At 44.1% G+C, this 27,448-nt stretch overlaps 1 protein-coding gene across 4 annotated transcripts in view; it reads right to left on the bottom strand.

The window, feature by feature from the left end:
- Positions 1 to 27,448, bottom strand: part of cacna2d2a (calcium channel, voltage-dependent, alpha 2/delta subunit 2a) — a 214,157-nt gene that overhangs the window by 37,905 nt on the left and 148,804 nt on the right. For all 4 annotated transcript variants that reach the window (XM_070549925.1, XM_070549926.1, XM_054730345.2 and 1 more), the window contains 3 exons: positions 7,286 to 7,336; positions 6,911 to 7,010; positions 5,551 to 5,712 (listed from right to left, as the gene is read on the bottom strand). In XM_070549925.1, the coding sequence (XP_070406026.1) occupies positions 5,551 to 5,712; positions 6,911 to 7,010; positions 7,286 to 7,336 (313 nt within the window). The remainder of the gene's footprint in view (positions 1 to 5,550; positions 5,713 to 6,910; positions 7,011 to 7,285; positions 7,337 to 27,448) is intronic.

Below are 27,448 nucleotides of genomic sequence, written 5' to 3'. Positions count from 1 at the left end.
TCCTTTATTAATGTTACTTAGTGCATTATTAAGCATTGATAAACAAAGAATCCCTTTATCCCTCCATCACACATCAGTGACCTGATTGTTCCATATGTTCCTAACTCAGCACTTCACTCTCAGACTGCAGGTTTACTGGTGGTTCCCAGAATATCTAAAAATAAGATGGGAGGCAGATCTTTTAGCTATCAGGCTCCTCTCCTGTGGAACCAGCTCCCAGCTGCCCGGTCCGTGAGGCAGACACCTTGTCTACTTTTAAGAATAGGCTTAAAACATTTTATTTGATAGGGCCTATGGTTAAAATCTGATGTTAGCCTAAATCTGGACAAGTGGGGGAGTAGAGGGAGGTAGAGTGTACAGTCGGTAAAGACAGCTCTCCCAGGCCCTAGCTCCATCTAAAAAAGGCTAGGTTATCCAGAGTTATCTCTGTAGTTATGCTGCTATAGGCTTAGACTGCTGGAGGACACACTGACCACTTTCCACAATCGACCACTTTCTTCTACAATTTACTCTTTAACTGTATTATTTCCAGCTATTTCAGCTGTTAACTTTATTTTTTCTCTTGGTGTTTATCTCCCCAGAAGAAGCTACAATGATGTTCTGCTGAGCTGTGGTGGCCTCATGGAGGGGGTCATTGGCTTGAACACTGTTCCTAACCATTTAATCATTCTCCCTCTCCTGATAATAACATTTTGCTTTCTTTCACATTGAATGTGCTACTACTAGTTTACCCATTTAATTATAGATTCACTAAATACAATGAAGTGTATCTCTCACCAAATAGAATATTTACTAAGGAATCATAATGTAACCATTGAAACATTACTTGGTATATATGTTGTGTGTGCATGTGTGTATGTGTGTTTGTGTGTGGGTGGGCTGGTGTTGGTGTATGCGTGTGTCTGCTCTGTCTTCTTGATCCCTAGTGAGTCGTGGCGGATGGCTGCGTATAGAGCTCCGGATGTCACATGACTCTCAGAGAGTAGACGCCATGTTGGCTGGCAACAAAGGTAAACAAAATGAATGGGATTGGCTTGGAGTTTACTCCGCCAGTTTACTTCACACTTTAAAACCAAATAAATCGTTTTATATAGTCAGAAATTAAATAGACTAAATATCTCTGACTCTTACCATGCCCCTGGGATACTTTTAAAAAACGCCAGAAGCTGTCGGAGCGGACCTGGCCAGGGAATGCCTTGGGATTTCCCCGGAGGAACTGGCCCAAGCGGCTGGGGAGAGGGAAGTCTGGACCTCTCGACTTAGGCTACCGTCCCCGCGACCCAGTAGCGGTTTTAGGCACGGGCAGGTAGGGCAGTTGCCCGGGGCGGCATTTTTTCATGACACAAAAGGGGCGCACAAGTGCTGAGTAAAAAAAAAAAAAAAAAGAAAGAAATCTGCGCCACACCGAGGTTTTCTATTATCTGTCATATCACAGTGTCTGGATTGGAAACAGCAAGTTGGCGTCCCCTGCAGCTGCAGGCGCTCCTGCTGACTGAGAACGTTCACGTGCACCGTGCGTGTATCAAGAAGAGGCAGTGCGGCGGGGAAATTCACCTCTGGGTCTTTCCCAAATGAAATGAGCGGGTAGGGGCTGAATCAACTGTAACATGGCTAAAGTCAATCACTTCTTGATGCTCTTCTATTTAAAGCACATTTCATTTCTAATATCATAAACACAGGCCTATCATTCTTTCAGGTTTTTCTGAATTGTGTGAAATGTCCGAATAAAAAAAGGAAAAACAAAACGATTTTGTGGTCACCCACCCATCAAGGTCAAATTGTTTAGTCCTGACTAAAGGAAACTTATTGAGTCAAGAGCCAAACAGAAGAGATGAACATAAAAAGGCTAAAACCACCAGGTGCCCGATTCAGGAAAAAAAAAAAAAAAGAAAAAAAGAGGAGAAAGATAAAGGTATGTTCGCTCTCATGATGCATGTTTTCAATTTTTTGAACCAGTTAACTGGGATTTTAACGGTTAAATTCGGTCAACTAATTGCTTACAGAGCTAATAGGGCTGAAATATTGAAATGAATATTCAAATGGTTTGAAAAAATTCCTTGAATCGTTTTTTACTGATTCAAACTAGGATTTGTTAAATGCTCGCTGCAGCCGTTGGCCTGCCTGAACAACAACAAACACATGTTGATCATGTTCACATAATAATAAATAAAACAACTCTACAAGCAGAAGAAAACTCCCCAGTCACCACTAACTATCCTGTTTATTTATTGCAGATGGCTGCACTGATTATTTTTTACATGATTTGTTCTGTAAAAGTTGGCATTTTTGGTAGTCTACAGTTTTTTTTTATGTCAGTTTAAATTACAATTTCAGAGGCAATTCTAAAATATTATGGATCATGAGATCTATTGGAGATCTACCCCAACTTTTGGACTGCTCTGCCAGTCACTGTGGCTCAAGCTGAGAGCAGCTTTTCAAAACTTGATCAAGTCATACCTGAGGTCAACTATGTTTCAGGGGCGGCTCTTTAACCTGGCTCTGATTAGTATCAATCACTCAGTAGGGGAGCAGATTCATATGATAACATTATTGATGACTTTGCATCAAGGTTAGGTTTTAATTTTAGTTTGTGTTTTCTGTTCTAAGTGCAATGCTGTAGTGATTATCTTTAGTTTGTTATGTGTGAAATATTTTTGCTATTTAGAATATTTAATATATATTATGTTCATATATTCTTAATATTTAGTTAGTTTAGTTGTTTTTGTATATTTGATTCTATATATTTTGATACAGTATATAATGTATATTGCTTTACCTCCTGACAACTTCATAGTAATTAATAATAATAATAATAATAATAATGCATTGAACTTATATAGCGCTTTTCTAGACACTCAAAGACGCTTCCCACACACTCTCACATTCACACACTGCTAGTGATGGTAAGCTACTTGTAGCCACAGCCTCCCTGGGGAGGTCTGACAGAGGCGAGGCTGCCATTTGGCGCCGTCGGCCCCTCTGACCACCACTAACACAGGCAAGTTGGGTGAAGTGTCTTGCTCAAGGACACAACAGCAGGATACCCCTGGCAGGAGCTGGAATCGAACCCATGACCCTCCGATCATGAGACAACCCGCTCTACCACCTGAGCTACTGCTGCCCAAATCAGATATGTGCAACTTAGAAAAATGAATGTTCAATAGTCGTTCTAATAAAACATGCCTGTTTGTAGAAAACATGCATGTGTTCTTGCAGGTGTGGGGGCTGGTGGTGGTGGTGGTGGTGGTGGGGGGTGGGGGCGCTCAAATGGGGCCTCGCCCGGGGAGTAATTCCATGTAGAACCGCCACTGCCGCGACCCGACTCCGGATAAGCGGATGAAAATGGATGGATGACAAATAACATAGATTTACATGTAGTTTAAATAGAGTGCTGTGCTGTTTAAATGTATAAACTGAACGCCAAGAGAAATCACTAGTTAGATTTTTTTCCGTGAATAAAATAAATATGTCAGGCAGGAGCGTCTCAGGATCTGTCTGAGATCTGTCTCGGTGAGACAAATAATAACAATCCAAAGTGCTTATCATGTGTGATCTGACAATTGATCAACCATTGCTTAAAAATGAAATACAGCTTAGCCGGTTAAATGCTGTGATCATAAAATACGGAAACGGCAGCACCCAGTAATCACAAGGCAACGTTTTACGTGATGTTTACTTGTTACTATGAGTAATAAGACAGAAAAAGCCACGCCAAAATAAGTTAAGGAAGCCCACTAAGAATCATAATAAAAGCATTTAACATAAATACCAGATACAGTTGAGGAAATGTTTAAGTACCTGATATGAAGTGGTCGCTGCATAAGCGAAAACCTTTACTCTCGGCATCCCACAGTTTCATTTTAGCCCGGTCACTAGCGCGTTTTATTACAATGATCCAACGTTTGTGGTGTTCCGGATCTTGGGGAATCCTGTAAAAGGCTCTTCCCTTATCTTGTCCGCGTCTGTTCTTGCATCCTGGGGCACAACAGGAATCTACCATATTTCCCGTTTGATTGAGTTTTCTGACAATAACAAATAGCCTAGCTGCGGGTGTCAAGCTCCAAACTAGTTTCACTCTAAAGGGTCACTTTGGGACAACTCCTTCACATTCCAACAATTTTTATTATGTCAGTTCAGTGAACATTAGGTTGATAACCTTCAAAGAACAGAGATAAGTGTTAGATTACACATAATTTATATAAAATACAATAAACAAAGAACTTCTAAACTAAATCTTCCCACACTAACAGTGTAAACAATTAAATTATGCATGACTTCAAAGGTCACCCAAAACAACTTCATATCATAAATAAAACAATAGTTACCAACCATTGGCGTCTTTAGAGTCAACTCATTGTTAGAGCTTGCTGTGCTGTTCCTGTTTGACTGAGGACTGAGGGCCACCACCCTGCATAGGTGTTTTTATCACCAATCAGTCGCCATTTTGTTGGTGCATTCTGGGAGATGTAGTTCTCAGTGGTGGTGGACCAGTTAGACCTCCATTTACTCCAATTTAACCCAACAGCGGGCTTCTGCCTGCCAAGATGGCGCCGTTTCGATTTGAACTGTTGCATGCCAGGAGAAGTGACGTCAACTCCCTGAGCTCTATACTGAGCCAGGATCCTCTGGAGGTTTCTTCCTGTTAAAAGGGAGTTTTCCTCTCCACTGTCGCTAAATGCTTGCTTAGTATGAGGATTGCTATAAAGGTGTCAGTGACTTGATGCAATTTGCTGGGTTCCTTATGTAGGAAACTTTTTTCTGATTGGCTTAATGAACTGACATGTATTGGAATGTTTATTATGTGAAGTGCCTTGAGATGACGCTTGTCGTGATTTGATGCTATATAAATAAACTTGAATTGAAATCAATTTAATTGAATTTATTAACGCTACAGATATTGTTTACTATTGAAGGTTCTTAAGGTTATAACAAAGGGGCCTGGGGGGTGTTTGCTTAGTAAAGCATTACTTATTATTAACATTAAAATTAAGCAGTTGCTAATAATTTATTTAATAGTTTATTAATGCTTAATGATGCAATTTGTAATATTAATAGAGCCCCTTATTGTAAAGTGTTACCAACTTTGTTCAAGAAATCTAAGACGACAAGTTTTCTATGACAGAAGTTTTGTTTCATTCATGCTGCTGCTCTGAAAACAACGGAGAAAAGGTTGTTTTTGTTCTTGCGTTTATCTAAAACCTGATGCAGGTTTGTGACCTTTCTCATGGACAAGTAAGTCTTTAAAATATAAACATATGAATACACAACATCACATGTGAATAATAATTGTAAAACAATGTGTAGCTCCGTTTTGTTGGCTAGAAAAGCGCATTCGTAAACGAGAGGTGTTGCTTTGGCCGTAAATACGGAAGTGGAAACCACGGCTTAGTGTGATACATTTGTCAGCCACTAGATGGTGCTGCAAGAAAAAAAATTAATCTGGATTTCATCTTTAGAACATTTTGTGTCATGACTTTTCTTTGATATACATGGACTTGTTTTGACTTTTAAAAGTCTTGGTTTAGTCTGACTTCAGTCACTAACTCTTACATTGAGAAGCTGCTCAAATGCAAACGTGAAGCCGGACTTGTAATCCGTGGTTCCTTTGGCTTGCATGTGCATGACGGCTTTCTTGAAAATCTTCTTGTTGCGAACGTTGGCTTGGACCAACGTCCTGAAGCATGGGACAACGGCCTCTGCTTTTTCGTTGAACTGGAAACAGAGACGTACACAAACACAAAAGTAATCTGGTGAAGAATAATCCAGAACGTGTCAGGTGTACTGAATATGTGTGTGTGTGCATGTTTAGATGTGTAGTTCATGGGAGTCAGGATGCAGACGTGGGTGTGCACAGATGCAAGCTGCCCGGCTGCTCTCGGGCTGGCAGTAAACACCGATAATTACAACTTTCCCCATAAAGAACAGGTGCACCTGAAATGCCAACACAATGCACTGAACGGAAGCCCAGCCAAGGTAATATCACCTGTCTCATCTCATCCACTGAATTAGCCTAAAACTGTGTACACGTCCGTGCAGCATGTTTGCATGTGTGTATCTCTTCTTGCGGGCGGTGTCTATGCATGATTAGCACATTAGCAGCAAATGTCTGAAATGACATGTCTCAAATGTTGTTTCTTCCTGAAGGTCAGCTTCAGAATCCACTGACATTTTCAGCACAGGTTGATGCAAAAATGTTTTTTTGTGTGTGTGTGTGTGTGTGTGTGTGTGTGTGTGTGGGTGGGGGTGGGGTGTAGGGGGGAAGCTGACATTTCCCATGGGAGCTGCTGTAAAATGCAAAAGGAATCACACACACGTATAGAGAATACAAAAGTCAACGTGTTTCTATAAAAAAAAAACACAAAAAAGCTAAAGCATGCAGAAATAAGAAATCACATTTAGTGATAACTGTAGGCATCTTTTTAGCTATTATTGCACATAATTCACCGTTGGTTTATGTAAGTCCTCACTTGCTTCACTATGGCGAAAATCAGATGCGCTCCCACCCAGATTACCATGCTTATTTCCTGCTCTTCGAGCTGGGATTTAGGAGCATACAGTGGCTAAAAGCAATGGATTATGAAGGATTACCAAGGAAGAGTCTACAAAATGAGCCACCACACCAGGCTACCAGATGTGTTTTTATGGAGTTTAAGAGTAAGTGAGCATATGCATCTTATCTGCCATGCAAAACGGAATAAAAGTAACATTCTGCGTGTATTAGGCCTAATGGAAAACTCGGTAATCAGCAGAGAGTGAAAGACAAATGATGGATTTAATTCTGTGTGGAGGATGGTGATGCAGGAAGAGTAAATATGAGCAGGCGCTCATTAATCCCACAAAATCTGCAATTGTTAGTATGTAAACCACATCTGAGAGCCATTTGTATTGTTGACTTCAAACAGAGATTTACCTTTGCCACGTTGACGTAGTCATCGTCCGACAGAGTTTCGAGCATCTCAGCCACAGAAGTTTTCATGAGTTTCAGAGTGAGTCCGCTCACACTTCCACTCCTGCAGGAAAAGGAATGAAAAAAATCAGCCTCCTCACATGCTTACCGCCTTTGTGCCCCCATGTAAGGATCACAGGCCTAACTGAGGCTTCCTGAACCATTAAACCAGCATGTGAGGCCTACAGGGTGGAGGATAAGTGGCGATAATCTCCTTACAAGTTCAGCATTTCATCAAACCAACAGGTGGCACTAGAGTCCCTTTGAAGGGGATGTCTTGTATTTTTTTTGGGGGGGGGGGGGGGGGGGGGCAAGGTGAAAGAGAACTGAAATACTCACACATCCACAATGATGACCATATCCTTCGGAGAAGATGCACCTTGGATGTACCTGCACAGAAAGAGGCAAAGAAGGGCCTTTAATTTGTTCCCGTAATCTCTGAAAACTGCACCAGAGGAAGAAGTCAAAGCCACAATGAACTGAGCCATAATCATATGGAGCAACCATAGCTGAGCTCACTTAAGCTACAGAATACTGAAAAGGCTTATGTGCTTAGGAGAGCTAATAAGTTGTTCTATTCTTCAGTGTTAGCCGTAGCCACTATTGGCTGACTTCAGCGCGGAGAGACCCTTTTCACTTATTAACAGCGTCTAACTAATTAGTGTATGAACCACAGTAATTATTGGTGTTCTGACTAAATAACACACTTAGCACAACAACCATCAGAAATCCGACACAACAAAGTCCTTCATTAGGAGTCTGAAAACCATGAACAACTAAAACATTTGTAAAAGTCAGAACATTAATACAAAAGTGAAAGCCTAGTTATTTCAATGAAAATGGCTGGAAATGTTGTTTTCTATGTGAAATAACTTTCAGAGATCATTACAAAAACATATCAGGCATGGTTTTGTTTTGGCAGAAATGATTTGAACAGAGAAACAGTTCTGCACACCTGCTTTAGCTGTTTCTTCATTTCAGGGTAGCTTTAATTATAATAACGTTCTAATTAGAGTTCATGTATGAGTGTTAAAACCAATTTTTCTGAATCACAAAGCGAAGAATTGACTTTAAAAGTTTTGGCAGAAATTATCTAGGTAAAGCTCACCCAGCTTAACTCGTTCAACAATCCAACTTTATTTAGGATTTTTTAATTTACTGAAAATAAATGATCAGTGTTTGATGACTGCGCTTTTCCCCACCAGTTCCTTCTAGATTAAGTGTGAAGGAGCAGCCTGAGTGGAGGTGACTGGTGCTGAGGAAGCTCATTCTGACCACAGTAATCTCACAAAAGTAAGGCAGCTGATGCTCCTTTAGGGTGTCAAAAACATTTCTTCCTTTAAATAGAATAGACTTTATTGATCCCACAGTGAGGAAATTCACTTGTTACAGCAGCACCAACACCAACAGCAAACCTTTTCTTAGGAAGGGACGATGTGTAAGGCTTTAGGAGCAAAGTAACTTTTGAAATAATGTCTGCAGAGAGAGAGAGAGAGTGTGTGTGTGTGTGTCGTAGCTGGCCAGAACGGTGTCCTGGAAGATGAGCACACTTAACATCTGCCCGCTGTTGATAGAGGATGACACACAGAAGGAAAGCAAAAAAAAAAAAAAAAAATCCCTTCAGTCTCTTCCAATAGCAATTAAATTCACATTTGCCACTGATTCAAAGAGGCTTGAGATTGATAGACGGCACAGGTTTTTCTGAGGCTTGATGGAGGGGTGGGGGTGGGGGGGTGTCTGCAATGTGAGCAGTAGTTTGACATTCTGAGGAGCGAGCAGGCGAGCAGTTAGCAGCCGTCTTAGGCAGAGTAATCATCAGGGGTCTCTTTTCTGCTGATTATCAGACGTTCTGCTAAGCGTGGAGGGAAGCCAGCTGCCCGAGGGCCAAAGAGGTTTTTTTTTGTGCCCAGCCAAGCTGATATGGAGGCAGCGATGGAGGGAGGAGCCCACTTGGCTTGGCCGCTGCTCCAGCATCTCTCACCAGCTGAAGCCACTCTAAACCGCGCAATGACCTCTGACCAGAGGCGAGTCAAATCTGCTTTCAAATCGCAAACCACTTTATTTTTGAAATCACCAATGTCGCAGAAAGAAACAGCTCTAGAAGAGGCTGATTAACAAGAGTGAGTACAGGCAAAAAAAATTAAAAATAAAAAACCCATAAGAGATAGAGAGAGATGGAGGATCAAGAATCCAATTATTTCCAATAATATAAAAATGCTACATCAAAGGTAGAACTTCTGCAGCTTCCCACTTGTGTGTGGCAAAGGAAATCAGGTCTGGAACCATGAGGCATTTAGGCATGCATGACTTTTATCAATTTAATTACTGAAATCTTAATTTGAGGCAATGAGGAAGAGGAGAGACCTGAGTCTCTATGTGGCAGCTGCTGAATTATTATTTTTTATTTTATTTTTAGCAGACAGAGTTTGTGAAAGTGATCATCGATGCGGGACTGAAGCTTGGTCAGAAAGTGGCACACGTCTAAACTCCCCGAGGCTCGTGCATGGACTTCGTCACCTCATCTGGAGATTAAAGCGGGGTCATTTGGTGGCGGCTGATGCTCACGGACCAACTGCACAATTTCATTAACTTCTGTGGTCAGTCTATTTCTCATGGAGGAGAATAGCTCTTTAATGGGAATTCAAGTTATTTTTGAAGGGGGCTAAATGTTAATTAAAAGGCAATACAGAGTTCTATTACTCCGTCATTATGGGTCATCCTCAGCTGCACCGACGTAAAAAAAAACCTCACAATGAAGCAAGCTTTCCCCTTAAAATATGCTGTGGAAATATTACGTTCAAGCAGATCGTTTCTCTGCAGCTGTGAAAGAGGCAGCATTGATCAGCAGTAATGGGGTTTAGCAAAGATGTGTGAGTCGTGATGGAGTAGAGGAGAGCCCATATAGAGCTGGAGCTATAGTGCTGCCATGGCTGATCTTCTACACAGATTGGCCTGGCATATCAGCGCCGCTCTCCCCCCTTCCCTTTTTCATCGCCTTAAGTACGACTTGATTTTTGTCTCTGCCTCTGAGCGGTGGAGATCGTCGGGATCAGAATGGAGTCAAGGATTTTCAGTCTTCTGACTCATATCGCCACTCTGACTGATAGAAATCAGGACTTAAGAGCTGGTGTCGGCGTATGATTCACCACGTTTTGACTCGTGGATCCAGATGTGTCGTTTCTGCATGGATTCCAGTTAGTAATTACCTCTCGGCTTCTGCCCACTGATGCCGTTCTTTTCCTGTCATTACCCATTCTCCTGCATGCCAAGACCAGGTGACAAGCAGATGGGCCTGGATGGTGCTGAGCAGAGCCCTCTCTGTCCCTCCACGTCAAAACCAACGGGCAGCAGAGCCAACACCTCAGCAGCACTAATCTGTTTTACATCAAGTCTAGTCTCTACACACCATTTCATTGTCACAATGTATATTTATTATTTATTTATTCCACCCCTAAGTGAAATTTAGTCTGTTGCTATATCCACCAGAGAAAAAGCATTTTATAACCACCCCAGTCATTCTCCTAAGCTAGCAGTATTATGTTAGCTGTAGCTTAGCATAAACAACGTAACTGAATAGTAACAGCTAGCATGCAATGTGAAAAACTCATGAAACTACTCAATAATGATCCTATTCTTTCTTGGTTACCTCAAAAATCACATTGACTGCAAGGAATTACAGGAGCTAATTTAGATTTGAGACAAAGTACCACGATGGAAAGTGGAAGGATGGATGGATGAATACATAGATGAATGAATGGATAAATGGATGGACTTGCAAAGAATTGGGCGAAACACCAGCTTAACCTTTAACTGAGGTTATTAAAATCGATATCAATGAGGACTGCTTGTTGCTCCAAAGCTAACAGTTGCAAACCTCTAGTTTAAGGGGGCAATTTAATGGAAAATCCCCTTTTAGGAGCTTTTTACCATGTGATATAATTTCCTCATGAAAAAAGGCTCACACCATTTTCCTATTTCAGCAGCAAATTTTCATTTTTTCCTTGAAAATCCCATAAAGCATCATTGGAAACTAATCAGGCCCTACTCCTCTCCTGGAAGCTAGTCTCTGATCTGAAACCTGCCTCCCCTGGCCAGTGCAGGATACGTGTGTTAGGTGACTATTACTTTGTAACAGACTAGATGGTCCAGTGGTTAGACTGTCAAGGCAGGTATTAACCACTGGACTACCAAGGATAATTCAACAGCAGGCTGGCCTAAGACGCTGTTGTCAGAGTGGGCGTGCATGGAGCTTCACTGAAAAGAACTGGTTCATGCCCGGCTGTGAATTCAGGCTGATGAAAATAACTTGTCCATCCATCCATTTTCATCCGCTTATCCGGAGTCGGGTCGCGGGCAGGGTCAGGTTAACACTTTGTTGTACCCTGGGCAACAATATTCAAGGGCCCCATCATTACGACCCAAGGATCAGCATAATATGGTCACATACAGAATATTTTACTGTAATATGCAGTAAATATACTCAATACTTGAATGCCTGACATCACGTAACCCACTCAGGGTAACCTTTGACCCACCTCATGTGGAATGACCAATGAGGAGAGGGTCTTCTTTGAGGCCCTCTCTTCATTGGCCAGTCTGCATGAGACTGACTCTCAGCTGGCGTTCAAAGTCGTAGGCAGCGAAGCGTCTCTGTGCAGCGCAAAAGCCCGGGTGGACAGTTTGTTTAATGATCATATTTCCATTTCCAAAAAAGAGGACAGGGGATCTGTGCCTATGATGTCACACTATGGCAACGCCACACAAACCACGTTGGGACCCTTTTTTTTTTTGCAAGAACTGAAATTAATATCAGATTCTGCCAATAAAAGGGCTCTAAAACAATTCATATGTAAATATTTAGCATATTTATTGCAAAATCTAATTTTTCTGCTTTAATACTGCAACAAGGTTTTATTAATGATAATTTATTATACCTTTTGTTTTCCTACAGCATCGGTAAGCTTCCTGTGCACAGATTATTAAGGATGCTTGTTTCAGCTGTGAGATTAGACGATAGGGTCAATGAAAAAATAAGTTGTCACACACTCCATGGAAACTTTCAGAGAATCCACAAATAGTGGCTTTCAAATGGTTTTGCTACTTTTAGCAAGTTTAGAAAAGAAGCAGATGAGACAGCATGTCTGATCATTTAGTTTTTCATCTGATAATATTAGAACATGTCAGTAATGTCTGAGGGGCTTTTATAAACACCGTATAACTAACACTACTGGAGAGGGTATGGATTACACAGAGGCTTCTGGGGAGCCCTGTTTTGCTTTGGCCCCCAAAATGTCTTGAAACGGCCCTGGGTGTGTGACTGAGTTTTCAAGGTGATCTGAATTGTATCAAATGTATAACTATTACATGTGTATAACTTGTTGTTTTTTACAGGTAAAAATGTGTAGTGGAGATAAATCTACCTATTTTACTTTTCAACACTTTCTTTTGTTTTCTTGTTTTTATTAAACAATTTTCCTGTCCTGTCTGTCTCATCTTCCTGCATCTCCTCTAAACTCTCCAGAAAAACTGCTGCCTGGATTCTTACTTTTTCACCTCAGCAGTTACTTTCGAGCAGATCAAAGGTCTCCTGACCACAAAGCGGAGAGCGTGTGTCGATGCTGCATCAGTGAGGTGAAATCCCCGCAGCACAGGTGATGAGCTCTGCAGTAGCAGAGCGCTTCAGGCACAAATAAGACAGAAAGTAGAGAACATAAGCGGACGTGAACGATCGTGTGTTAATTCTAGTTTTTTGGTTGCGCCACTTTGAGAATTGACCGTGCGCTGGATGCAGCTGCCTGGAGCGCACCAACGAACAGCGCTCCTCTGCTCTCTGTGCTCTCTGCTCAAACGAACCCTGGTACACTGAGAGTCCATGAATGATGTAATACAGGTAGAAACATTTTTTCCGGCTCTCCCTGGATGTGTAGGATATCCAGGCTCCCATAATTCGATCCCTGCTCCTGGATGAAAAACCGGACATTTTCATCAATACAAGAACCCCCCCGACGCCCCGGACAGACAATGAAAAGTGGACATGTCCGGGGAAAAGAGGACAAATGGTCACCCTAATTTAATATAAAGCGCGAGATTACAGATACAGTATTTTGCTCGTGACCTTGCTGCCCTGGGCCTGGGCCCTTTAGAGTTCGTGGACCCCTGGGCAATTGCCCAGTTGCCCATATGATTAATTCGGCCATGGTTGCGGGGGCAGTAGCCTACATAAGTCAAGAGGCCCAGACTTCCCTCTCCCCAGCCTCTTGGGCCAGCTCTTCCGGGGAAATCCCAAGGCGTTCCCTGGCCAGGTGAGAGACATAGTCCCTCCACCGTGTCCTGGGTCTACCTTTAGGCCTCCTCCCAGTTGGACATGCCCGGAAAACCTCACCAGGGAGGCGTCCAGGAGGCATCCTGACCAGATGCCTGAGCCACATCAACTGGCTCCTCTCGATGTGGAGGAGCAGCGGGTCTACTCCGAGCCCCTCCCAGATGACCGGGCTTCTCACTCTATCTCATGGATGCCCTCCACACCTTGGCAGCGCCTAGAAATCCTGTCCATAATGGTTATGAACAGAATTGGTGACAAAAGGCAGCCTTGGCGGAGTCCAACTCTCACTGGGAATGAGCCCGAGTTACTGCCGGCAATGCGGACCAAGCACTGACACCGGTCATACAGGGACCTAACAGCCCGTATCAGAAGGCCTGGTACCCCATTCTCCCGGAGTACCCCCCACAGGGCCCCCCGAGGGATGCGGTCAAATGCCTTCTCCAAATCCATAAAACACATGTAGACTGGTTGGGCAAATTCCCACGCACCCTCCAGGACCCCCCTAAGGGTCCTGCTGGTCCAGTGTTCCACGTCTAGGATGGAAACCACATTGCTCCTCCTGAATCTGAGGTTCGACAATAAATCCAAAATAACTTGTATTTAACATAAATGAAATATCACATATGCCAACAGTAATATTTGATCATATTCTGTGCCTACCTTTGCTCTCAAAGGTTTAAAATAGTATGATCTGGAACCTTTAAGAGGTTAATCCCACTAAACTAAACTTTGCACACAGCTGCGGTGGTGTTGTGAATGAGTATAAAACACCAAAGAGCTACAGTATATATCATGTGTGTCGTGATATAGGCATGTTCACAGCATCACAGGTACGTGCTCGACAATATCTACAATCAAGATAAAGCCTGATCTGTGCACGAGGTCGACGTGCACTCCGTACACTGAACAAGGTTTCGCTCTGAGAGAGGAGATTAAAGCATTCACAGCCACCCCGCCATTACAACCCGCCTCCCACCCCCTCCAAAAACATATCTAAAAGAAACGCATTATACGAGCAATGAACACAACAACATATTCTGCACACTGGTGATTGTATTTTGCTCCTTTTGTAACAGTCTGCTAAAGGAGTCTCATTGGAATTCATGAAATAGTTTTATCATGGCACTGTGCTGTACAATCAATACATTAACTGTGCCGGGGGTTGGGGGTGGGGTGGGGGGTGGGGGGGGGGGGGTGTAACTCTCTCAGGAGATTGTGTTTGTGCGCCCCGACCCATTCGACAAAGTGTTGTGCACTACATTTAAATTGGAGGAATAATGTGCAACGTGCATTTCAGAAACATGCGGCAGGGTCGTGTTGCACATACAGGCCTGGACTCATTTCACCAAAAAAGAAAAAAAGCCTTCCTCTCTCGTGCTGATGTTGGGCTTTTTTCTGTGTTTATTTACCACGATTTGCAGCGCTTGTTGATAATGACAGAGAAGTGCACAGCACCTTCTGCTTTGAGGGAAATTTCCTCACATTAAGAGCATTGATATGAATGCTTCATGTATAGAAGATGTGAAAACTGTGTATAACACGAGAGCTAAAGGGTGTGTGTGTGTGTGTGTGTGTTGTGCTGATGGGCTTATTATTTTATGGACTGCTGCTCTCTTAGTGTTCTCGTGAATGTGGCAGGCGAATGAAGATTGAATTAAGATATAACATATAGGAGGACAGCTCCCAGAGAGTCTCCAGGTGAAAAAAGATGTTGTCTGCTGGTAATTTATTCCACTTTGTGATGATTATTGGAAGTATTGCTACAGAGAGTCACACTTCCATATTTTTTTGTTTGTGTCTATGCTCCATCTTCAAAATTCCCACCAATATGCATTCAGATAATTCACCTGGTGTGTTTGTTTTTTACAGCAATCCTTGACATCTTGACTCCATTTTAGAGAATTAAACCCAGAAATCCCAGTGTCACCTCAGGAACAACAACAGTCCTGTCCTCTGACTCAGCTTCTCACCTGAAGTGAGGTGAAAATGAAAAGGAGGCTAAGCCCTGGGCTCTGGAGATTGGGAAAGTTTTTCGTTTTCTGTTTTCAGGGCGGCTTGAGCTTCAGGGACTGCCCTGCAGTCATAATATTTGTAACAAGGTTAGATTGACTTTTCGAAGAAATCAATATGTGATATAGCCAACATGCTGTTGTGAACCTGGGAGGTAATGGGATCTTTGCAACGCTTGGCTAACAGGATTCCTCGACTGTCTCAGGTTATTCTTCTTTTTGCCTTTTTCTCCTCTCCTCCTTCCTCTGCTTCACCCTCTACATTCAGTTATTCAACCAAACATGTTAATGCCATTTCATCCATCCATCCATTTTCACCTGCTTATCTGGAGTCGGGTCGCGGGGGCAGTAGCCTAAGTTGAGAGGCCCAGACTTCCCTCTCCCCAGCCATTTGGGCCATCTCCTCCGGGGAAATCCCAAGGCGTTTCCTGGCCAGGTGAGAGACATGGTCCCTCCAACGTATTCTGGGTCTCCCTTTAGGCCTCCTCCCGGTTGGGCGTGCCCGGAAAACTTCACCAGGGAGGCGTCCAGGAGGCATCCTGACCAGATGCCCGAGCTACCTTAAAAGGCTCCTCTCGATGTGGAGGAGCAGCTAATCTACTTCGAGCCCCTCCCGGATGACCGAACTTCTCACCCTATCCCTAAGGGACAGTCCAGCCACTCTGCGGAGAAAACAAATTTTGGCCACTTGTATCCGCAATCTCGTTCTTTCTGTCACTGCCCAAAGCTCATGACCATAGGTGAGGTCAGGAACGTAGATCGACCGGTAAATCGAGAGCTTCACCTTCTGACTCAGCTCTCTCTTCACCACGACAGACCGGTACAATGCCCGCATCACTGCAGATGCAGCACCAATCCGCCTGTTGATCTCACACTCCAGTTTTCCCTCACTCGTGAACAAGACCCCGGGATTCTTAAACTCCTCCACCTCTTCCCTGACCCGGAGAAGGCATTCTACCCTTTTCTGAATCAAGACCATGGCCTCAGATTTAAAGGAGCTGATTCTCATCCCAGCTGCTTCACACGTGGCTGCAAACCGCTCTAGCGAAAGCTGAAGGTCACGTTCTGATGAAGCCAACAGGACCACATCATCTGCAAAAAGCAGAGACCTGATCCTCAGGCCACCAAAACAGATGCCCACCACACCATGGCTGCACCTAGAAATCCAGCTCAGTCAGAATTGGTGACAAAGGGCAACCTTGGCGGAGTCCAACTCTCACTGGGAATGAGCCCGACTTACTGCTGGCAATGCTATGTTCCACAGCTATGATGAAAACCATTGCTCCTCCTGAATCTGAGGTTCAACAATCCGACGAACCCTCCTCTCCAGAACCTCTGAATAGACCTTACCAGGAAGGCTAAGGAGTGTGATCCCCCTGTAGTTGGAACATACCCTGTGGTCCCCCTTTTTAAATAAGGGGACCACCACCCCGGTCTGCCAGTCCAGTGGGACTGCCCCCGATGTCCACGCAATATTGCAGAGCCGCGTCAGCCAACACAGCCCCACAACATCCAGAGCCTTAAGGAACTCCGGGCGGATCTCATCCACCCCTGGAGCCTTGCCACAGAGGAGCTTTTTAACCACCTCAGTAACCTCAGCATCAGAGATTTGAGAGCCCAACTCAAAGTCCCCAGACTCTGCTTCCTCACTGGAAGATGTATCGGTGGGATTGAGGAGGTCTTTGAAGTATTCTGCCCACTGATCCACAACGTCCTGAGTAGAGGTCAGCAGCACACTGTGCCCACTATAAATAGTGTTGGTAGCACACTGCTTTCCCCCTGAGGCGCTGGATGGTGGACCAGAATCTTCTCAAAGCCGTACGGAAGTCTTGCTCCATGATCTCATCGAACCCCTCCCACGCCTGGGTTTTTGCCTCGGTGACCACCCGAGCCACATTCTGCTTGGACTGCCGGTACCTGTCAGCTGTCTCTGGAGTTCCACAGGACAAAAATACCTGATAGGACTCTTTATTCATCTTGACAGCATCCCTAACCACCGGTGTCCACCAGTGGGTTCGGGGGTTGCCACCATGACAGGCACCGACGATTCTGCGGCCACAGCTCCGGTTGGCCGCCTCATCAATGGAGGCACAGAGCAGGGTCCAATCAGACTCAATGTCCCCCGCCTCCCCCGGAACATTTTGGAAGTTCTGTCTGAGGTGGGAATTGAAGCTCCTTCTGACAGGACACTCTGCCAGACGTTCCCAGCAGACCCTCGCGATACGTTTTGGCCTGCCTGGTCTGACCGGCATCCTCCCCCACCATCTGAGCAAACTCACCACCAGGTAGTGGTCAGTTGACAGCACCGTCCCTCTCTTCACCCGAGTGTCCAAGATATGCAGCTGCAGGTCACATGAAACAACAACGTCGATCATCGAGCTGCGGCCTAAGGTATCCTGGTGCCATGAGCACATATGGACACCTTTATGTCTGAACATGGTGTTCATTATGGACATTTCATGACTAGTACAGATGTCCAATAACAAAACACCACTCATTCAGATTGGGGGGCCGTTCCTCCCAACCACACCTCACCAGGTCTCACTGTTGTTGTCCACGTGAGTGTTAAAGTCCCCCAGCAGAACGAAGGAGTCACTGGAATGAGCGCTCTCCAGCACCCCCTCCAAGGTCTCCAAAAAGGGTGGGTAGTCTGAACTGTAGTTTGGTGCATAAGCACAGGCCACAGTCAGAACCCATCCCCACACACGTAGGCGGAGGGAGGCTACCCTCTCATTCACTGGGGTAAGCCCCAACGTACAGGCACCAAGATGGGGGGAACTAGTATGCCCACCCCTGCTTGGCGCCTCTCAATGGGAGCAACTCCAGAGTGGTAGAAAGTCCGACCCCTCTCAAGGAAACTGGTTCCGGAGCCAGAGCCATGCGTTGAGGTGAGCCCGTCTATATCTAGTCAGAACCTCTCAACCTCACACACCAACTCAGGCTCCTTTTTCACCAGAGAGGTGACTTTCCATGTGCCAAGAGCCAGCTTCTGTAGCCGAGGATCAGACCGCCAAGGTCCCCACCCTCAACTACCACCCATCATATATTGCACTTGACCCCTTTGGTCCCTCCCACGAGTGGTGAGCCCATGGGAAGGGGGACCCAAGTTTTTTCTTCGGCCCGGCTGGGCTCCATCAGTGACAGCCCGGCCACCAGGCACTCGCCACCGTGCCCCACCTCCAGGCCTGGCTCCAAAGGGGGGCCCGGTGACCCACGTCCGGGTGAGGGAACACAGTTTCCACACAGTTTATATTATTCATCATAAGAGGTCTTTAGGCTACTCTTTGTCTGATCTCTCACATAGGACCTGTTTGCCATGGATGACCCTACCAGAGGCATAAAGCCTCAGACAACTTAGCTCCTAGGACCATTGGGGCACTCAAACCCCTCCACCACGATAAGGTGGCAGCCCAGGTAGAGGGCATTTTAATGCACAAATATTAATACTTAATGTCAGGGTGATTGAAGACAATTATTGTGTGCCGACTGGTTAATTCATTTTCCTGAAGGTGCAGAAGGGATGAAGGATTTCTCATTTAGAAATCTCTCTTTTCACATCCCAGATAGCCACATGGCTTTTAACTGGTCCCAGTAAAGCTACTACTCCAATACACAGAAATATCATGGAGGGATTAAGCTGAGCAAGTCTTCTTAGGCCATGTGTGTCCACACCATCTTGTTTTTGAAAAAAAAAAAAAAAAGAATGTGATAGATGACCCGCACTTGTATAGCGCCTCTCAGAGTAAGGACTCCAAAGGGCTTTACACTACAGTGAATCATTCATCCATTCACACAGACATTCGCACACTGATGATGATGAGCTACGATGTAGCCACAGCTGCCCTGGGGCACACTGACAGAGGCGAGGCTGCCAAGCACAGGCGCCACCGGTCCCTCCAACCACCACCAGCAGGCAAGGTGGGTTAAGTGTCTTGCCCAAGAACACAACAACAGAATTCTCTGTCCGCAGCCGAGATCGAACCTGCAACCTTCCGATTGCTGGACAACACGCTCAACCTGTTGAGCTACTCCTGCCCAAGAAAACATTGAGTGCATTGTGTGACATTTATAAGCATGCCGAACCTGTAGGAGGCTCTATGGGGTTTTCAAACAGAGCGCTGTGATTGGTCCACAATAGTGGGCCAATCACAGTGCTCTATCAGATTTGTGGTCCAATCAGGAAACTCTATTCGTCTGGTGGGTGGGATGATGCGACGGAGTGGATCAAGACGGCGGCAGCTCTTTTCAAACGACTTTTACATCAATTTTGGTCTATTTGGACTTTATTAGAATCAGGAGCAGATAGATGTATTTAGGTCCTTTATTTAGAAAAAAGATGTATTTATGTCTTCTTCTCCAGCAGACTGCCTGGTTTACCAACATCTGTTGCGGTGAGTATGTCATGTTGTTCATTGTCCAGTAGCATGCAGTAGGACCCGCCCCACGACCGAGAACCATCAATGGAGTGTTGCCAGACTAAATAATATATTTATTGCGTTTGGCTTGCCGGGCTAGTTGTTTGTAAAGCCTAATTTAAACTTTCCGTCTGCATTGGTGCAAAGACACACAACAACATTATGCATCAGTGCAAGGGCTCTCCGACAGGCTCACAGAGGGTGATGGAGAGATGCCCACATTTTTAAACACCCATCAAAAGTAATAGAGACCACAAGCTTGTCTCTGCTCTCGAAAAACTGGCATTAAAGTTGCATTAAATTATTTTCACCTTTGATGTAGACACACAGTAACTCTAGATCCTGAAATATGTTATAATCTTAGATATTTTCTTTAAAACACCATTAAATGTTTCTTTAAAGAAGAATAACATGCACGGTACCTGCAGTACACACACTCACGCACGCACGCACGCACGCACACACACACACACACACACACTCACGCACACACGCACGCACACACACACACACACACAGGGTTTCTCTAACCCTGACGATCTATTTTTGTAAAGCACATGACTGGTGGACTTCTGCGGAGACATCCGTCAGAGAGACAGCATGTTAGACAAAAATCACACAAGTCTTGCTTGACATGTCATGACACCGCCCTCCACGCCCTCGCCAATCAGCTCCATTTTGGGACAAGTTGCTAAGCAACAGGCTGCAAGATCATTTTAGACTCCAACATGAGGAAAAGCTCAACCCAATGACAGTGACAAACATGGAGGGCCAGGGAGGTGACAAGGTGTCCCCTCACAGAAAAGAATACACCTCTCCCTCTGTCTCACCTCGCCTCAAGCGCCACCGCTCAGCAGTCCGCCCTCATCCTCCTTCCTCTTTTGTTCCTTCCTGTCTCCGGCATGAGCCTCCCAGTCTCAACATGTGTAAGAGTTAAGCTCTGGTGTACTTTGGGTTTGAGGTGACAGACCAGAGACAGAATCGATGTTTTTACTTGTCTTTCGACACACACATTTGCGTTTACAGCCTTTTACATGTTGGTAGTGATGCCTCCAGAGACAAAGCAGCAGCACGGAGACTTCAGCTGTGTTGACTTAATTAAGTTGTCAGAGAAAAACCTCGTTACTCTCACAGTTGCAGATACGCTGAAGTGTTAGATAACACAGTTTTTCTTCAATCAAATGACAGTTTGACATTAACCCTTTGATGCATGAATTATGAAATCTTCAACCATGATTTTAAAAAAAATTCATTAGTCTTTAGGTGTGAATGAAACAAATTTCAACAAATATTTTTTGTAAAATTTTATAATTTACAAATAATGTATTACATGTCCACCTCAGTGGACAGCATGCATTCTGAGCATGAAATATGTTGGCTTGGCTTACTGAAGTACAAATGGAGGGGCTCACATGCAATAAAGTCTTCAACAGCTGTGTTTAATAGCAAAAACAAATAAATGACAATTTTGAGTACCTGTCCACTACAGTGACCATTATGCATCAAAGGGTTAAAATGTAACGGATAGCATCACTCAGTACTAATGTATGTTCATCAGATAAAAAATAATGTTAAGACATTTGCCTAAAATTTAATGCAGATTTTTATTATCTTGACATTTATTATAATATTTGATTTTATTGTATTTCTTTCCATCTAACAGCACTGTTTTTATAGTTTGTCAAACTTGACCTCAACTATAAGCCTTTAAATAATTTTGATCACAGTTATCGCTCTGTGCTGTCTCAGACTTCATGAGGCATTTAAAGTAAATCATAAATATTTTAAAAGAAAATATGAACCTTTACCAAGTTTAAAGCCTCCGTTCTGCTTGTTTATTTAGTGTATGCTAGTTGACTTGATTTGCTGGCTTGGCCTGACCTCAAACAGCCACTCAATTTGAGCTGGACAAAGACTGAGACTGGAAACGGGGTCAGGTCTAATCAACATTGCCGTCACGATTATGTCCACTTCACTCCAAGCGGTAACCAAGCAACAAGCAGTGCTGCCACAAAACCGATGTGACAGTTACAGGTAGACTGAAAGTGTGTCGGGTGGACAGAAAAGCTTGGCTGGCTGGGTGGGAGGGGGGTGGCCTCACATATTACAGCCTGACTTTTTGGACTTGGTTCAGTATGTTGTATTGTAGAAAGGTCATGAAGATGCTTTTTATTCAGTTTAATAATTATTTTTGAAACAACAGACCAGAGAGCACATGAAGTCTTCAGAGAGGGAAGAAACCGAAGGAATAGTAGCCTGGTAAGCCATCCTACACGTAAATATAGTCTGGACACGACCCATAGACAGAGCTCAGTGGTGGGGTGGAATCTACGGTTGGCATTCAAACTGTCTCTGCGTGCTGATTAACAACAAAAAATGTGACATACCCACTGCTGTGGATGTCATTCAATGGGGCAGGTTGCCATTCACTGTCGAAGAACACGCAAATACATCCTTTTTCTAAATAAAGGATTTAGCTACCTAAATTTGCTGTTGATTCGAAAAAACGCCCAAATCAAACTAGTCCAAAGTTGATGCCAAAGCAGTTTCAAACAAGCCATCGCCATTTTAGTTGTTCCATTTATTTGTATCATCCCTCCCACCAAACTGATAGGGAGCTGTGATTGGTTCATCTAACTAATTGGGCTCTGTGATTGGCTCAGCAAACCAATAGGGCGCTGTGATTGGCTCCCCAGACCAACAGGAAGCTGTGATTGGCTCTCCAAACCGATAGAGAACTGTGATTGGCCCAATGCCTTACTGCTCAGGCCAAAGGTAGGCCTGTTGAGGCTCTGGTGGAGTATGGTTTGACCAATGTGTAGAGCAAATCATTTTGCTTCACCTACTGTGTAGCCTCCGGAAATGGTCTGTTTTTCCATCTACAGGTCGACCTCTTCAGTATCAGGTCACATGGAGACATAAGTCTTAACTGGGGCTTTATTCTGCAAGAAAGATACTGTGTTTGCCCAAGGTCCCTCCAAGCCCCCTCTTATCTAACCCCTCCTTTCCACCGGAGCCGTCAGCAGCACGTTACTGCAGCAGCACGTCTTGCTTGCGTAAGCTGCTGCTTGGCCCTTCCCACCAGAGATGCGTAGCAGCAGGGGAGCAGCTGTCACCGACAGAGCACGAGGTCACACGAGTTACTTCGTCAGTAAACACAACAACAAGCAGGAGAAAACTACAACATGGCTCCAAAAGGTTTGTGTTTTATGTTCTGTCCATTTTATAATCGCCAATACGGACCTGAAAAACAAAGGAGACAGGCTAGCTAGGTGATAACTTCTCACGGGGCCGCACAGTTAGTAACTTTTATAAAGTAAAGCAACCGGAAGGCAGTACGTTTCTTTATTCTGAAAATCTCGGGAAGCTTCGCTCCGTTTCCGCGTCTGATTTCCTGTCTTTCCTTCCCCCAAAATGACAAACTTCACTTGTTTCAGAGGCGTAGCGCGTAGAAAATAGAACCGACGCGTAAGGGCCGCGACATGCTGCTCCTGAGATGCGGCTGACTCGCGCTGCTGACGGCTACGGTGGAAAAGGTTCTGTTGACCACAGGGGTTCTTATCAGCAGCTATGACGTGCTGCTGCAGTAACGTGCTGCTGACGGCTCCGTCACGGCTCCGGTAGAAAGGAGGGGTCAGACTGCTTCGCTTCACACCACAAGACGGATGAACTTTCATAATTAAATCATAAAAGGAACAAGATAAGTAAATAATCATATGGTTGAATGAACAATACTGGTTGAAGAATAATAACAATGTTATGATTGATCTGTGCTTAAATTACTGTGGTTGAAATGAATATTATTATGTTATGATCAGTAAAGTTAGATTTAACAGGAGAATCACTACTGACAGCTCACACACTCAGACACGTGACAATGACAAGGTTAAACTAATATCATGACACAGTGCTTTCGGTTCCACCAATCAGAACTCCTGTATCTGACGCAAGGCATGTTTTCTGAGGTTTGTTGGTAAAACCCTTTTTACATGTCAAATTCTGATTTTGCAACCCCCCCCCCCCACCCCCCCCCACCCCCCCACACACACACACACAAACACACACACACACACAACGTGAGAAACCCCTCTCCTCCCTCTCTCATCCTCCAGGAACATGAGGTGAGAAGAACCTTGAGAGCAGTAAACCACAGGAAAGCTGCCGGACCTGACGGCATACCAGGGATCGTGGTCAAGGAGTGTGCCAGTGAGCTGGCAGGTATCCTCACCAAGTTGTTTAACCTCCCCCTGTCTCATGCTTCAGTCCCAAGCTGCCTCAAGTCTGCAACAATTATTCCCATCCCCAAATAATCTTCCATAGACAGCTTAAATGACTATCGACCGGTTGCCCTGACACCTGTAATCGCAAAGTGTCTGGAACGACTTATTTCCAACCACATCCAAACCTGTCTCCCCACCTCCTTCCACCTCCTTGAGTTTGCCTACCGCGGAAACAGATCAACAGAGGATGCCATCGCCATGACGCTACAAACATCACTGAGCCACCTAGAGACCAGAGGAAGCTACGTCAGGATGCTCTTTGTTGACGTCAGTTTAGCTTTCAATATCATCATCCCAGACATTTTTATCTCAAAACTGCTGAGCCTTCAGATCCCTCCCTCCACCTGCCACTGGATAAAAGACTTTCTCACAAATCGACCACAGCATGTTAAACATGGCTCCCATCTCTCCTCCTCCATCCTGCTCAGTACTGGCTCTCCTCAGGGCTGTGTGCTGAGCCCCCTTCTGTACATTCTGTACACATCGGACTGTACCGCATCCCACCCATCTACTGCCATCTTTAAGTTTGTTGATGACACCACTGTGGTCGGCCTCATCACAGACGGAGATGAGGCAGCGTACTGGGCAGAGGTCAGAAATCTGTCAAGGTGGTGCTCAGATAACAACCTCACTCTGAATATACAAAAAACAAAAGAGCTCATTCTGGATTTCAGAAGACACAGTCACACATACGCCCCTCTCCTCATAAATGGAGAGCATGTGGACTGTGTCCCCTCCATCAGGTTCCTTGGCACCATCATCTCTGCTGACCTGTCATGGTCTGCCAACACCAGAGCTCTGGTTAAAAAGGCTCAGCAGCGGCTGCAACTTCTCCGGGTCTTGAGAAGGTGTGGCCTGGATCAGAAACTGCTGCTGGCTTTCTACCATTGCTCTGTGGAGAGCACCTTCACCTACTCTCTGAGTGTGTGGTATGCAGGCTCCACTGCTGAGGACAGGAAGGCTGTTCAGAGGACAATAAACACTGCCCAGAGGAGTATTGGCTGCACCCTGCCTTCTCTTGAGGCCATCTCCAGAACCCGCTGCCTGAAGAGAACCGCTGCTATCCTCCGTGACCCCACCCACCCTGCCCACTGCCTGTTTGACCTGTTGCCCTCAGGGCGCCGCTTCAGGTCAGTTAAACCACATACCACCAGACTTTCCAACAGCTTCTTCCCTTGGACCATCAGAACATTCAACACAACAGCACCATTCAACCCCCCACATCCCCATCAGTAATGTGGACTAATCTGTTTTAAATCCTTTTAAATTGTTGTTTTAGCAGATCCGAATCACTGGTTGCATTTTCTTGGTGTGTGCTAAATGTTTTTAAATTGTTTTTAGTCCTCTATGGTTTTGACATTTATTGTTATTTATTGTCTTGTGCACTGTTGATGGCGGACCATCTGTAATTTAATTGCCATGAGCAATTACGATAAAGTCTATTCTATTCTAGTCTATTCTAAATTATGACGATTATTAAAACAGGACTCACTTCACCGTGAGTCAGTTCTTGTCAGTTTTTTGGAAAGTTTCGGACCGGCCATCCGGAGCAAAACCTCTTTAACCCAAAGCATCTTTTGACAAGCTGTCAAAAACCTGTTGCACGCTACAGCTGACCGCAAGCGGTTCCTTCAGAGCAAAGCTAAACCAACTTCAACTTCTTAAGAGTCCTTCTTAAGATGCAAACAACAACTGTTGTGACCTGGAGACATCTCGAGACCGGTCTAGTCGACACTGCAGTTTCTTCTATGGACTTCGGTACCTCTGGGGTCCCCGGACCTCAACACATTCCGGATTTACCACGGGGGTCTTTGAGGTGGTATGTAGACTCGACAGATTGCGTCTGATGTGGTTTTATAAACTATCACTATAGTTATAGCAAACCAAATTCACTCCCACTCAGAACTCACTTTCTCCAGATACGAAGGTTCTGATAACATCACATTCACACATCATCACACCTCACATTCCATCCACTTAGATTAATTCATCACATAAAGTGTCTTAGTTGTCATGTTTTAATTGTGTTTAAAATAAATTTCTTACTTTTTATAAATTTGACTCTCTTCTTGAATTAATATGAAGTGTCTGACAATCCCTGAATAAACAAAGATTTCTAGATCTTCTGGTTAAACATTCAAAGACCAACCAGACTGGATTTCCATATTTATATCAAAATTCACATCATATTGGTCAAAGTGTGGTGTAGTATCTCAAGCTTTAAAAGCACCCAAATAAATACGCATGCTACTCCTACAACTGTCTATATAGACTTCTAGACTAAAGGAATACTGCAATGAAATACTTTTTCGTGCATTTTGCTTTCTTCACACAGCTTCTAATGTGTAACCTGATTTTAGGTTGGAAAGATAAAACAAAATCCAGGTTAATAATGCAAATGCACCAACATGGTTACAACAATATATACACTTTATGCATTGATACGAGTTCCTCATGTGGACCCGTAAGGTCATTTGGAGCTCATATCAGCCTGATTATAAAGAGGAAATGATCTTTAATTATTTTAAACAAACAAGTCTTTAAATTAACTCAAAAACATTTTCATTAAAATCTGATGTCCATAGGTTCATCTTAGCACATCTTCGTTGATGATGTCATTGGAAAACAATTTGGCTGTCAGAAGACGTGGTTGAAGAAGCTTTGCTTGTCCTCTGTTCCTAAGTGGGCAATACTTGTCCACAATCCTTTGGGATATGTTTGTAACAAATGGAAGTCTGATAGGTTTTTGGATGAAATCTGATGCTTTTGTCTCTGTTGTCTGAAGTCTCAAAATGTTTTCCTGAGACTTGAAGATGTCCTAAAATGTACAGCAGGCTGACAGTGTTTAGATCCAGAACAGATCACAGTTTCACTCAGCTTGGAGATAGCAGGACAGTGCTTCGGCAACCTCTGTGTTGAAACAAGTCAAACTTCTGCTGTTTATAACACTTTTCACTCTGCCACTAGCGCTGATGTTTGGATTAATTTGTCTTCCCTGACTAATTGCACAACAGATACTCATCAGACACTAATCAGGACAACGACAACAAACTGACATTTTCGTAACAGGATGGAAAATAATTCTGACATATAGCCTCATTATAAACAGTAATCTGTGTGGATTGGCTGCTACATTACAGTCAAACGTTATCAAGCACCAAACTATAAACAGCTCTGACATTTAAATAAAAGTTAGCAGGAGTTGAGTGAATTAAATGATCACTTTAAGTATTTTAAACATCTTGGCAAACATACTGACAGAAACAGAACCTGCTGTGTTAGGATCATTGATGGAAGACTACACTTTATGCATTGATACGTGTTCCTCATGTGGACCCGTAAATTAATTTAGCGCTTTCAAATATAGATTTTAACACTAAACATTCATCTATCGACATTTTATTACAGAGCCTTATTTTCCTACACACTATGAATGCATCACGGCTCACTCTCCCTTGAATCCTCAAAAACAGATG

This window comes from Nothobranchius furzeri, chromosome 3 (assembly GCF_043380555.1).
Source record: "Nothobranchius furzeri strain GRZ-AD chromosome 3, NfurGRZ-RIMD1, whole genome shotgun sequence".
NCBI classification, from domain to species: domain Eukaryota; kingdom Metazoa; phylum Chordata; class Actinopteri; order Cyprinodontiformes; family Nothobranchiidae; genus Nothobranchius; species Nothobranchius furzeri.
Note: the sequence above shows the minus strand (reverse complement) of the source record. Positions and strands in the feature narration are given on the sequence as shown.